Source organism: Cygnus olor, chromosome 2 (assembly GCF_009769625.2).
Source record: "Cygnus olor isolate bCygOlo1 chromosome 2, bCygOlo1.pri.v2, whole genome shotgun sequence".
Classification (NCBI taxonomy): domain Eukaryota; kingdom Metazoa; phylum Chordata; class Aves; order Anseriformes; family Anatidae; genus Cygnus; species Cygnus olor.
Window position 1 is genome coordinate 156,377,992 of NC_049170.1, and position 14,858 is coordinate 156,392,849.

The 14,858-nt window shown below is 37.2% G+C and overlaps 1 protein-coding gene across 7 annotated transcripts in view; it reads right to left on the reverse strand.

The window, feature by feature from the left end:
• The window catches only part of TRAPPC9 (trafficking protein particle complex subunit 9), a 465,357-nt gene that overhangs the window by 229,974 nt on the left and 220,525 nt on the right, over positions 1-14,858 (reverse strand). For 5 of the 7 annotated variants that reach the window (XM_040547346.1, XM_040547344.1, XM_040547347.1 and 2 more), the window contains one exon: positions 14,746-14,836. In XM_040547346.1, coding sequence (XP_040403280.1) covers positions 14,746-14,836 — 91 coding nt within the window. Of the gene's footprint in view, positions 1-8,714; positions 13,473-14,745; positions 14,837-14,858 lie in introns of those variants that run through there. The other 2 variants (XM_040547350.1, XM_040547348.1) reach the window with 1 other exon arrangement.

The following is a 14,858-nucleotide window of genomic DNA, read 5'->3' on the forward strand; positions in this document are numbered from 1 at the left end:
CCTCCTCACATGGAACACTGACTTAGAGAGGATGGGGAGAAAGGAGAATGAAAGATGCATTTCTGCTTAGAGCACCTTTTTCAATTCCCATTATCTCCCATAAATGTTCTAAGATATCCGACCCCAGAAATGGGGGTAGAGAATGCAGGGGAGGTTGTGGGGGGTGTTATGGTGAGGGATGGGGTTTGGGTTTTGTGGGGATGGTGGTGGTAACGAGGGACATCTACATATAACGCCTCAGCCTTCCATAATGAAGATCCACTCCTAACAACGGTTGAAGGGAAGAACTATGAAGCTATTTCTGACATCATGGGATCTTACAGAATAAGCTTCTCCAAACATTTGAAAATCACCTGGTTTCATGGGCAAGCACATAAAATTAAATATTCTACATTCATGCCAATTATGCCTCGTTCGAATGGGGAACAGATAAAAACAGGAAACAGCTCTAGATAATCTTGATTAATTTCCACTTTCCTAGGCAGAAGATGGTATCCAAGACTGACATTCATGCTACAGCTTTAGAAACGTTTTAAGATATTTTGTGATGACATTAGCTTGCTTTTTATTTGTATCCATTAACTTACTTGCTGATATTCAAATTTCACTAACAAGTGATGAGTCTTCCCATCAAAGCCTTTATTATTTATGATGGAGCAGGAGAGCACTGCTTAATGAATAGCAAGATGACTCGGATTCATTTTCAAAATACAAAGAATCCCAAGTGACTTTTCACCTAGACATTATTATATACCAGTAAAATTTTTACTGAACAAAATATTTACTTCTATTTATTTCAGTGTTTACAAACTTGAATAAACTCAGTTTGCCATCAGAATATGAAGTAATGACAATTAAAGACTGACTAATCACCGCATATAAAACAGTTTTGATTTGCTATTAATTGCCAGATACTATGTACTGAGATTTAATTTCTAGAGAAATGCTCAGGGCAATTCCACTTCAGCACTGAAAATATTTGAACCTGCATTTATATCTCCTGTTCCTTTAGCATTATCTATATAACAGCCCTACGTTACAGCCTCCTCTCTAGATTTTAGCATGTCACGAAAAGTATAGGAGTCATCACTACGGTATTTGAGTTTAAAGCTTCTTCCCCAAGTTAGTTCAAAGACTTCATCACTGCAAGGTTCAGTATAAACAGTACTACCCAATGATATCCAGAAGGTACTTGCATACTGGGAATATACATGCTGCTAGCTTGAACTTTCATGAAAATACCTACATAAATAAATAAATAAATAGCATCGATCAAGGATCACATCTAGAATTTCTGCCATTAAGAACTATTCACTATCCTGTGTAGAATACTCTGAGTTTCAAATTTGAAGAAAAAATAACAGTATGAGATAATTGAAGGAACAGACAATGTGTTTAAAAAATCCAATGGGGCTGTATTTTAGTTCGTATCTACAGAGAATGGGATGTAAATAAAACATAGTTCCTCAGACAAATGAAATACGTGGGTTTCTGCACAATGTTGATCCCTTCATCTTTAAATTTACCCATGCAGCAACTCCATAGTGAGTTCATACCATAGGACTATCCAACTTAATTTGCTTAAAGGTTCACTGATGGCACAGTGTATGGCATCCACAGCTCTGCAGACTAAAACTCCAGGTACAGGATAAGGGTAAATGCTGTCTGTGGCCTTTCCATAAATTAGGTAATGCTACTGGATTATTACCAAATTGCCAGCACCAATGCAAAAGATACTTTAGAATTAATCATTCTTGTTAAGAAAGATGCTATACAGCACTTCAGAGCTGTTCTTAATCTCACACAATACATTGTTTTCAAAACAATTTATTACAATAACAGAAGAAAACCTGGGAAGGTTTTGTCCTGCCTGACAATCAAGTAGCTGATTTTTTTCAAACACTCAAAATAACAGAATTTCATTGTGTGCCACTCTGCCTTTTGAAGAACAGCTTCCAGATTATCATCTCTAACCTCTGCTACAAGCTGCCTTCCCTAGCAGGCAGGCATCGCCACACAGGACAGGGCTCATCCGCCTCCTCCCGTTTTTACTTGGCTGAATTGTGTGCAGCTTTCTGAATGGACGTCCTGCACCAAAACTATGCGCTGTGACAGCCAGAAAGCCAAAATATTTCTCACAAGTAAACAGTCACAAACTTCTCGTTTTCATTCCTTGTCTTGCATCAAGCTAGCATTCTTTTTTAAACCTTTGTCTGGTGTTTACTTCTTCTGCAGAGATATCTGAGTATTACTGGCTCCAAAGAACTGCATGGACTGCACTACTGCCTCTCAAAAAGGCAAAAATTGAAGGAGAAATTGAAGTAACGCTTTGGTGGGCTGCTGGTGGCCAGCTGCCAGATGTCCCGCAGCCACTGTCTCCCTGCCCCTCCTCAACAGGACAGGGGGAGAAAAAAGGATGAAAAATCTTGTGGGTTGAGATAAAGGTAGGGACATCAATCACTGTCATGAGTAAAATGAACCACTTGGGGAAAAGTGATTTTGTTTTTTACCAATTGAAGTAGATTTGGGCAGCAAGAAACAAGACAGAATACCACTTTCCACCTGCCATCTTTCCCAGTCCCAACGTCCCCCTTCATCTGACCTGTTGCCCCCAGTGGTGCAGGGAATGGGATGGGATGGGATGGGATGGGATGGGATGGGATGGGATGGGATGGGATGGGATGGGATGGGATGGGGGCTGTGCTCAGCCCTCCCAGCCCCTCTCGGCCGCCCCTTCCTCCTCACCCAGGGCCCTGCTCCAGCGGGGGCCCTGCCCCAGGCTGCAGCCCTTCAGGAACACCCTGCTCCCGCGGGGGCTCCCCACGGCCGCAGCTCCCTCAGGAAATGTCCCCCTTTTGCGGCGTGGGCCCTCCCCGGGCTGCAGGGTGGAGATCTGCTCCAGCGGGGGCTCTGCAGGGCTGCCGGGGAATCCCTGCTGCCTGTGGGGCTGGAGCCCCTCCTGCCCTCCTCCTCCTGGGGCCTGGGCCCTCTGCTGCTTCTCCCTCGCCCTGGGCCTCCTCCCTGCCATGGGACCGTACCCAGCCTCTGTCCACGGCAGCCCTGCAGCCCCCCTGCCAACACCTGGACATGGACATCCTATATATTTGGATTTCTAAGATTTGGCATATGAATGTGATAAAAACCTTAATTATCTTATAACGAAAACTAACCTATTACTTGAAACTCCTCTGTATATGTGGGTTTCCTAACAATGGCTGAACTTCCAGCTAGCAACACCAAGCGCTTGGGAAGGAACACTGCATGAAACATGTGTTGATTCCACGCTTTTAAGGACAACACAAGTCACCTGGATAGACAAATGCCATTTTGTCACTTGGAACACTAGCCAAGATAATAGGAAAGAAGTTGTTATATATCTGACTCTTTAGCAGTGGAGCTGCAGGCATCAATCCAGCTCTCACTAGTCAGCTATGGAGCATCTGCCTGTGTTTGCTAAGGAAGACTAAGGGGTGAAAAATGCTGGTGACAAGAGAATCTGAAATCAATTCATAAACCTTAAAATGTCTGAAATATAGACACTTTTTTTGTAGCATTACATTCATCTCTGACAGAAATAAGTCCAGATACTGCTTTACTATAGCACTGGTTAGGAAGTTAAGTAGCCAAAGCGTGAAATGGAATTAAAATGTTCATCTGAAAGTTTTGTCGGTTTAATTATTTTGTATTTACTCAGAGGAATTACATTATCATCCATCTTTAACATTGAAGATCCTGTTAGGCTAGAGGGGACTGCAGCCACTTGCTGATCACTGTGTTGTAGCTGGATATCAACAAAATTCACATTGGTCTTAGTACATAAACTTTGAAAAGTGCCAGAAGGTTTAACAGGCTGGATTTGCTCCATCTTCACCAATTTCAAACTAACATTTGTGAGGGAGGCAATGTTGGTCTGATAGCCTACATCATGTTCTGTGAAATACTAAATATTCATTACAATTCCAGTGACTAATAGGAGATAACGATAGATAATCTTGAAAAGGAAAGCACAGATTTACTTTTTTAAGGTAGAGATCATTGAGGATCCATGTCAGGAATAATCCTTCTGAAGAGCTAGTCTTGTCATGCAGATCTCAGAAAAAAAAAATATTTTGCAACAGACACAGATAAAGGCTACTGAAATGACCATGAGACAGGCAATAAAATAGCACTATGCTATCAAGGAGACTAGGAGAGGTAGCCCTGACTGCTGTCTTGAAATGAACCAAATAAAAAGCTAGAGTAAAAAAGGGCAAACTTCAGAGACTGAGAAAAGCTATTTAAACTAAAGAACATTATTGACATGAGAACAAAAGGGCTGGAAATGAGTCACAAATAAATTTAATCTTGAAATTCCTACTCACAGTATGGTTCTGAGATGCAGCTCGATAAGTTTATAAAAGGCTCTCCAAACAACATTACATTGAGACACTTTCTGCAATCTACTTCTGAATTAAATAACATCGAGATGTGTATTTCATGTTATGATATTAATTTAAAAAACATGCAGGCAATACAAATCCCTATCTGTTAAGTACCCATAAACAGAAATAATTTCCTTCAAATACATCCTAGCTGTTAACAAGAATAGTTCGTAAATAGCAAATAGTGAGAGCACTGCTGATTAATACCTTCATTAGGAACAGACGTTCACAAACTCACTGGTTGCTCCAACAAGTTATAAGAAATTATAGACACTGGGAAACCAGAAGCAGTCATTTTGCCTTTTTAAGCGGACAAAGTTCAGGATGTTCACTCCAATTGACTGCTGTTTACTGGTCTTATTTCCATCTAATCTCAAACCTTTGACTACATTTATCACTCATTTTCCATTTTCTTTGTTTCACAACCACTAGTTTGCAATTCTGTAAGTGACAAAAAAACGTGTTTTCCTTCTGCAGGTGAAGGATATATGGGGAAAAGTGTGACAGAAAAGCAAGTAGGGATGCAGTAATTGGGAGGGCCAATGAATCCAAATGATGGAATATACAGTTCTAACATCATATTTTACCCCACCTACCCATCCGAGTGTGAGGAAGGCAAAGACCCCGCTGGGTAGCCCTGGGCTGCCGATGTCCCCAACTCAGCAGTGCTTGACTGGAGCTTGGTTGCAGCTCTGAGCCCTCAAGTCCCACTATAATAAATTCACTAACTGCTCCCACAGCTTGGGAGTGCTGTTCAAAGGCTCCCAGGCAGAAACATTTGGGGCTGGTGGCCTCTGTTTCTGCTCTGAAGTTTTTTTACTTAAGGTTTCCAATGCTTTTAATACCTGCACTTTTCCTTTAGCTTGAATAACCCAAGATAATTGATTCAGATAACTGACACTTGACTGTTTATCAAAGCACAGAAATGTAATTATCCCTTGACACTTCTTTTAATTATTGAGGATTGCTGCTGCTGCCGCCTTTTTTTTCCCTGAAGTTTTCACATGAGGCAACCAATTATTTCTCTCTATGTAATTCCAGACACTGCTGAGCCATTTTACCCTTTCTATATACTACTAACATTTTTAATTAAGATTCTTCCTTATTTCTTCTCTTGTCTCTGGCCTTGATATGAAAGTTCTATAACAGCTCTGTACATCTGACACTACTGAGCCACAACTTTCTATGACACCACTCAAAATGTAATGAGTAACAGAAAAATACAGTGTCTTTTGATGAAAGCTCTTACTGCACCCATACTTCAAAATACATTTGCTCAGCTCTTTTATACTGTAAGATTAAAAACAGCAACAAAAAAAGCCCATCTCCTTCTGTAACTTTTACTAATGTATCCAAAGGTAATCAATCAAACATGATACTGAAGTGAGTCTGAATTTCTGCTTGATAAGGAAAACGCATAGTAAAATAAGATCACTACTGAGTATACAATCATAGCTTGGGAAGGTTTTTCTGTTTGACTGGCTTCCTTTGTAAAAATCAAATTAATTATTCAAATCAATCAAATCAAATTAACCTCTTCCTGGTCTAAAACTTTAATATCTCTTTTATATATATATATATATATATATATATATATATATATATATATATATAATATTTAATAATACATTTATAATAAGTAATAATTATAATTATTTATAATAAACAATATATTTAATAATATATTTATTTATATATATATATATAAACACATTATGATCACTTAATACAAAGGTCAGGTATATAAAATAAAAACAAAAGTAAAATCAAGAAGTTTCAACAGCATTTTAGCAAAGAGACAATGGGGAGAAGGAACAGGCTAAGAAAGAAATGGAGAAAAAAGGAAATGGAAAAATAAATCTCTTAAGCTAGAAAATAGCCAATTAGCAGCTGATTTTGAGAGAGAGAGAGAAAAAAAAAACACTAAAAATGAGAAAAAGAGAGAAAATGAAAAAGAGGGGACTTCAGTCAAAGCTTGTATTTCCTCATACAAATCTGTCTGTTCTAGTCTTATGCTCGTACTGTTGAGGTTTTGACAGTTGGAAGCTATTAATTTCAGCATTACAAGGCTTACTGAGGTGGATTTATGTTCTTTATAGTCATTAATTCACTTCTGCTTCCTTGATGAAATGAGGGACTGCTTCAGAACGAACACTGCAAATTAAACCACCTTGCCTCCCCCCAGATCGTCTGTTCCCCAGAAAATTTCTACTGATCATAGACCAAGCTGCCCTTAAGTGAAGGGTCAAAACACATTAAGGGTGTGGGGGTGAGTGCCCACACACAATTTTTTTTATTTTGGTTTTATTTGGGGGTTTTATGGGAGTTTTATTTTGCTTTTAGCAAAAGATAAAAATAAAAGAAAAAGCTTCCATTGAATTTGTTCAACTACGAACTTCTAAACTACAGCTGAGTATAGATGCGCTTCTCCTCAGAAGATGTCATAATCCAGTCAAAGGACACCCTTTTTCCGTAAAAGAGTCTCATCCGAAGTCCAGGGTAGTCAGTGAAAAGACTGCTTTCATTTTACAGCACTCATGCCATTCAGTTCCAAGTGTATGACTTATTTTTTAAAGAGAAATAAAAGCTGAATAAAAGCAGAAGCTAGATAAGGAAAGCTGAGCGTATGCCTTCTGGAACAAGGCCTCCTTTCCTGCTTACTGCCCGAAACCAATGAACCTGTCCTACATAGGCTATTCAGAATATTCCTGATTGTAGAATCAGCTTATTTTTCATTTCTCATTCTCTGCACACTTAACTGTACAATTCATTTAATTGCTGGGTAATTAAAATCCTGTCTGATCAAAGCATCTTTCTTGCCTCTCTTGTTCATACATACATCTTCTGATCTTTTTTTCCACAAAGCTTCCCACAAAAAAAATTGTCCACAAGCTGAACTATATTTTTCTGAATTTTATTCAAACGGTATCTTCTGTGTCCATCAAAGTAATAGAAATCTATTTCTCTGCAGATTCGGTGATACTTTTCACTGACTGCTTTACAAGACAGCTTCTTTGTCTTTTCAATCTTCTTCCTTACAATTGCCTTTGAACCTCTTTTTGGAAATGTAACCCATTTTCTTGATTATTTCAATAGCTTTTCGTTTTTTAATTTGGATGTTCAATTAATCTATTATTCAATTTGCTTCTAACAGTACCTAGAAAATTAAGCACCTTGCTCTGACTGTGCAACAATTTATCATCCTTACAGTGTTCCCCAATCACCAGTTATGGCGTAACTGCAATCTCATAAGCAATATTCCCACAAAGAAGTAACCTATATATGCCTTTTTTTCTTTAAAAAGAGAATAAAGTTTTGTAAAATAAAATACCGAAAACAAAGTAAGTCACTTAACTCACCGTAACAAAAGGTATTAGGTGCACATGCCTGATTCAAACTTGAATGAGTTAATTGTCCTGCTACCACAAAGTTCTGGGTTTCTTCCTCCTTTTCATATCTGATCAAATACCATCATGTGGTAGTTTCCGCCAGTATTCCTGCTCTAAGATTGTATTAAAATCCTTAAAAATAAAAAAATAAACTGCATTTATTAACAGACGGGTACTATTCAGTATGTTCTTATGCCAAAAGTTGCCCGATTTAAGCAATTTCTTCCCCTTCTTACAAACTGGTCCTCTGACAGATTTCCAGCAATAAGTCAACTTATTTCCTATGCCCTGATTTTGTTAAATTAAAGAAATCTGTATCAGAGAAAGTGTAGTTCAAAGCAAGAGAGACTGTCTCAGATGTTTGAGTAGTGAACACAGAATCCACCTGCTAGATTTACTCAACTCGGTATCTGAGCAGATTTTATTCAGCGTGGTAACATAACCCCGTAAACGTAAACTCAACAATAAGTCTTCATTAGCTGATCACCTCCAAAACTTTACTTTTTCCTACTCTGGTTTGATTAGAGCTCCTCCGTAAGAAGCTCCCCATGGGAGGTTTCATTAGAGACATTGTGCAGACATCCCATGCACCTTTCTTCACAGCTGAATCACACCGGTAGCTCAGAGCAACACTTAATCAATCCCTCTCCAGTCACTTCAGACAGCTGAACTTCTGGTAGATTTCTGTGTTATTAGGCTCAGAACAGATAATCTTCCTTTCTGGACTTACATTTCATCCATTTCGCTTATGGTACTTTGATTTTTGAGATTATCTATTGATTCCTGTGTGGTAGTCAGATCTTTTTGAAGAGACTGTGGTGCTTGTCTTTGAGCCAACAGCATATTTCATCAGTATGTTCTTCTTCCTCCTCTTTTTTTTTTTCTTTTTCTTTTTTTTTAAAGCAAAAATCACTATCAGTTCACACTGGCAAGATCGTAAAAGAATGGTCCTAGACCAATGCTTACACAACTCCATTAGTATTTATTACTCCTTTTTCCCTCCAGCCTCTTCCCACTGCTTTGATAGAAATGCTGGGCCTGCAGCTTCAGCTACCTGTTCTTTCAGAAATCCGAGGACATAACCACTGGCTCTCTACCTAATCTAGGAGGTTTTGTTCATTTATCTTCACTTTTTGGTGCTCTCTTTATTCTTGGTACCTTTTCTTTGAAATCGCTACTAGTCTAGTTATGTCTGAAACCCTTTCCCTGCAAGTTTTTCCCCTCAGTTTAGAGTAACCAAGGCTTTGGTAAGAATTAGAAGCAACAGCTGATTCCAAGCATTTCACACAATAGCATGTTTTGACATGTGAGAATGTTACTTTTGTGCCAGATGCCCTAGTTTCATCAAGTTAGTCCTTTTTTTTCAATGTACTACCCCAGTCCCTTAACACCTCCCAGTAACTAAAGCATGTTGCTTATTTGACATTGCCAAAATATCCTCCAAAACAGCCTGCACACAAGCTGTTAAGATACGAAAGTGTTCCCACCTCTCTTAATTCTTAAAAATAAAAATGAAAAACCTGAAGGTTTTTCTAAATGGATGAGAAAGGTTGGTTACCTAGTGAAATTCATTTACCACCCAACTGTTTCTCGGTTTCTGTCTTGCTATGAATCAGACTGTGATTCTCTATCTCACAGACAACTTTCTCTTCAAATTTTCTGGCTATCATTTTCTTGGTTTCAATTTAACTTCTGATGGTAATAGCCAGTCTACTGTAATTCTGAAATACAAAACATTTAAGAGTATTTTAGTTTGATAAATGACTAGAATAATATTTGTTATATTTTTGAAGGACATACCCTGATATACCCACCCAATCTCTCCATATTCCCAAATTTATCCCTATATAATCCATATGATCCTGTGATTTGTGTATTAAAAAAGAAATTAAAACTGCTTCCTTGCAGTTCCCTCTTAAAACTATTCTTTTAACAAATACCAAGATGTGATTCAAAGATGGAGGATGAGCAGCACTGTAGGACTGCCCCAACTAAACCCAAACTGTTAGCAGTGATCACGTCTGCAGAGATCTGGCTCTTTGTAAGTGAGGCCTTGGAGGGGGGACAAGCTGTCAGGGTGTCAAGATAGCATCCAGGACACAGGCTTAGAGATGTACGACTTCCTCATCTACTCACTGACAAATACTTTAAAATATTTTCCTCTGTATTCAGGACATGGTGATTTGACACTGCTGCAATCTCTGAGTTAATCACATAAACTGTGGAAAGGAAGATTTAATTATGGTCTAAGGTCAGACTGGAAAATACAAAATAAAATGGGCGAGTAGTTTCAGTAATTAATTTTAAGATCCATGAAATATATAAGCTGTGAAAAATTATTCTAATTTGATGTTCTTTAAAATAAATGATATGTTATTGAGATAATTTCTTTAAAAAGTAATACTTTGTAAGATGTTTTGTGAAACATAACCAGACAGAACTTCCAAACAAGCTGGCATGGATTGCATCCTCATAAAACACAACAAAATACTTTTAAATCTACCTCCTCTTGATGCTGACTACCTGCAAGGGCAAATTTAAAACCACCTTTCAGTTCTGAAGTTTTGAGTTTTCTGTAAGCTCAACATGCCCGCATGATGCAAGTAGACCAACAATTTATTGTGGACTCACAATGAAATGTAGGATACTCTACCTATATGTAAATAACTAAAACTTTGGCTATCAACCATCACTTTCCTTAATGCTGATCTGGAAACATTTAACAGCAATATTGTTAGTCTTCCCTTCAATAACATGAAAATGAAATATATTGCACTGTGAAAAGGTATCTAAAATTAAAGTAATTGTTATCAGCTGTCTTGAAATTCCTATCTATTAGAAAGTAAGAAGTGAAAAATGAATGAAATGAGTAAATGAAATAAAAGGATGAATGAAAGCGAAAGGTATTCCTGGACTTTGCCTGTGGTGATGCTTGATCATCGTATGGTTCCTACAATATTATTGCAAATACTGTCTTTAGAGTTTATGTATAATCACTGGTTTTCAGTTATTCAACCATTTTCTACAGGAAAGGAAAAGCTAAATGTTTGCCCTATATATTATGACATTCAGCACTTCAATATTTGTCTACAATTCTAAATTCCTAAATCAAACTTCTCCAATAAATCTTCACTCTAACATGTACAAGGACCAGCAGGAAAAACATCTTCACCCTGTGGTTGCAGCCAGCAACAGAAGTTAAGTTTCTTTTGCTTTACAAAGGACGTTAATTTCAAAAAACGTTCTGTTGTGAAATTTATGTACAGCATGCAAAAAGTTGGGAACCTCTCCCTTTAGATTTAGTTCTCAAATTTGCATGTAGGAATATCCTGGGTCCAACCTATTCCAGGTTCAATCAAAAGCCCATTTCAAACTCAGTCTATTTCAACTTCGGTAACAGCATTTTGTGCATGGCATTTGTACCTATGATTATTTTGCTATAAAATGCAGAAGAGTACCATCAAACTGATAAGTATTTGGTCTCCAAATTTTGCTTGCTTGCAAAACTTAGCAACATAAATCAAATAAAGATTGAAAAAATATCTCACTGCAAGCAATTACAATTGCCTCCATCTGATCGTTTTCAAATCAAACCACATGACTTGCATGACATATGTACGCCTTGGAGGAGTCTTGGTTCTTCTCATTAAACTTTTCAGGCTATGTTTCCTTGATTTGATCATATTAATATATGCACCTTAAAACCACATCTATTCCTACACTTGGTTTGTTGCCCAGCAATAAAAAGAAAATATGTCATAAATTTTAGAGAACATTGAACTTGCTGGTGTTGAGCAAGATCATGTTTTTCAATTACGTATGATTTACTAACCTCGCTAATAGACAACTTCATTTTACAGAGATGTCCTAAATCTTAAAATCAATTTTAACAACACATTAAGAACTCTCCCTCTCTAGCCTTTGACATATTTTCTTTTTTACGATTCCTTGTGTTTTAAACACTTTTCCTTTCCCCGGTCATTTAATCATATGAAATCACAACCCACAGTGTCCACTAAGAGCCACTTTTTTCCTCCATCTGACAACCCTCAGAGCTGACTTCTGACCCTTAGACCAAAACTTCACTGCCACTAACTTTTAATTCTACACTTTGCCTTGCATTTGGTGAAACAAAGACAGGATTGTCAAGTTTACATGAAAAATTATTTCAATAGGCTTTTATAATTTTAGAAATGCAGTATTAACTCTAATATAAATTATGTCAAATTTAAAATAAATTTTGAAGTCCGGCTTTTATAATTTTGAACAAGAGCCAGTCATTTTTTTAAATCAAAACCATGTTAAATATTCATTCGTGTTTCAATGTGAGCCCTTATAATAAAGTAAACCCTTCAGTGTAACCATCAATATAGGAAAAGCTTTGAATAATCATAGGATCAATTTTGTTATACAACACTAAGGCAACATTTCTTAGCCAATATATTCAAAGGTTGTATTACAATGATGGCTAATATAAAGAATGTTCATATTTAAATGATAGTTCATCTTTCTTACAGAGAAGCAAAGCTCAAAGCAAAGCAAGGTTCTGACTACAAACATTATGATGATTAAGAGGAAAAAAACTCAAGTGGCCGACACTGCCATATTACATTATTCTTAAAAGTAACTTATCAATAACATCAAAAAAAATTAAGAGAGGCGGGATGATAAAAGAACATTTGTAAAATACTGCCTTGTTAATTATACATATTAAGATGACAGTTCTTTAAGTAGAAATGGTAACGGTCAAAGAATGTTTAAGATAGCTTGCATAAGATTATCTCAATATTGGTATTCAGTACAGACCACCATCACTAAAAAAAGCTGATTTGTACAAGATAGTTAAGGTCTATAATAAACCATACACAAGCACAAACACTGTTTCTATCACTTCAAAGCAACAGGAAAAAAAACACAGGAAAACAGAATGTGCATTACATCTTAGATGATTTGAAACATAACATTTTATTTACTCTGCCTATAACAGCTGAGTAGGAAACAATCTGGCTAAAATTTAGAGTCTGAAGGACAATGTGTCACACTGCCTAAAGATGTGTACACATACACTCATTCTTGATTGTCCAGACATTCCAACAAATCCTTGTTATTCCCACCTACCAAACTGAAAGACAATCTTTTAATTCCTCCTTCATACACTAATAAAATCAAAATTAGCCTGCCACTGCCATGGTCTTTCTGAAGGACCCCAGTAGCTTCCTCAAGATGACTGCAGGTAGCTTCACCTGGCCATGCGGTGGTGAAACCAGGTAGCAAAGATTCAGCTACTGAATACTCAAAGTTATAGCTGATTAAAAGAAACTGAAATTTCTCCATTGCCTTTTATTTTCATTTTTGCCTTTGTTTTCAAGTAAAATCGGAAGAATTTACAGGTATGAGGCAGAGAACATCACAGAGTGTTGGTTGGTGTTCATATGTTCTGACAACTACAGCAACTGCAACTCTGAGTTAAGCGACAACATGAGAAATTACCAACTGCACAGGCAATTGGATTTTATTGTAAATCGGTGCTACATTCATGATTTCTGAATAATGCATCAAAATATCAATGAAAATCACCATTTAGGCAGGATTAGCGAATGCAGCCCTATGCCTCTAAAAGTCTCTTTTACTTAGACGCTGTAAGGTGGACTTTGGCAGTTAACTGAAAACCAAAAAAGAAAACCAAGAAAATTAAAAAAGAAATAATTAAGAAGAATAAGAATTCATCCTTAAGATGATCTCCCATGCAAAAATGCCAAGGAAAGATTTCCAAGCCCAGAGCCCAGGCTACAAACCTGTTGAAGGTCAATGGCACTCAGTAGAGCTAAAATGACTCCCAAGTGACCTGAGCTGACAACACCCATCTGACACAAGCTGCCTGTTTTACTGATGAGGACCAAATTGCCAAAGACAGACATTCAAGCAAGTGCTACCAAATCTTTGAATCCTCTGAAGAACAGCTGCCAGGTAAGCATGGTTTCAGAGACAGATGTTTAAAGTTCGACATGTTTACAACACAACAGATTCAAAATACTACCAGTTTTAGCCTTCTCATCTATAGATCAGGTGCATACACATTTTGGCATATGAGTTGACAATGGTCTGTATGCTTGAAAAAAAAACACATTTGAAAGAATAAACGTATGCAAATAATAGCATTTGCGGTCTTTTAAGTTTAAATAATTAACTCAGACAACGCTGATGGACCATTGCTCCTTAAAAGTGGTCCCCTCTGAGTTATCAAATTAATTAGAACAAGGAGCATAGAGTTAAATTTGCTTTTACAACAAAGACTTTGAAAACAGTTTTCTTACAAACATGGCACTTCTGTAACCGATCACTGCAATAGAAGGGTTGGGGATAAAATACCCCACTTTCCAAAACCTCTACACAAGCCTTGTCAAGAACCTCAGGCACAAGTCAAATTATCACACTTCTTCAAAATTAAATCAATTAAATATTAAAATGTTGGAACATCACTCTAAATGCAAAGTTAAGATTTACTAAGATTACTAAAAAAGATACTAATGCAAATGTCTAGATTATGATGAGAAATATACCACAAATAATATTGCAATTCTGTATAAAAACGTTTTAGAGAAATTACTTTAAAAACACGCACTGTCAGGCAAAGAGAAAATTTAAGCAGCAGCCACCTCTCCTGCAAAACAACTCGGACCGCAAATTACAGGAAAAAGTGCATACTCAGGTTTCATATATACCATCACTGAACAGCGATACTTAAAATAAAATTGATATAAATTTTACTTTTATATTCAGCTAAGCAAAATATCTAAAGGGAAAAAAAAATCCTAGCAGATTCTTCTGTATCACAGAGTACCAGTAAATGAAAACATTACCATTCTCATGCTGCCAGAAATTACAAACCAGTACGTCCTCAGAAGAGATCATCAGTAGATTTTGACATTACTCACCCCACTGGAGAGGAGCCAGCTGTAGATGCTCCAGGACCAGTTGATTGAGAACGCCTTCCACACTTGCTTCTCCTTCACGCTTCAAGGAAGGGTAAATTAGAATTAAGGAAAAC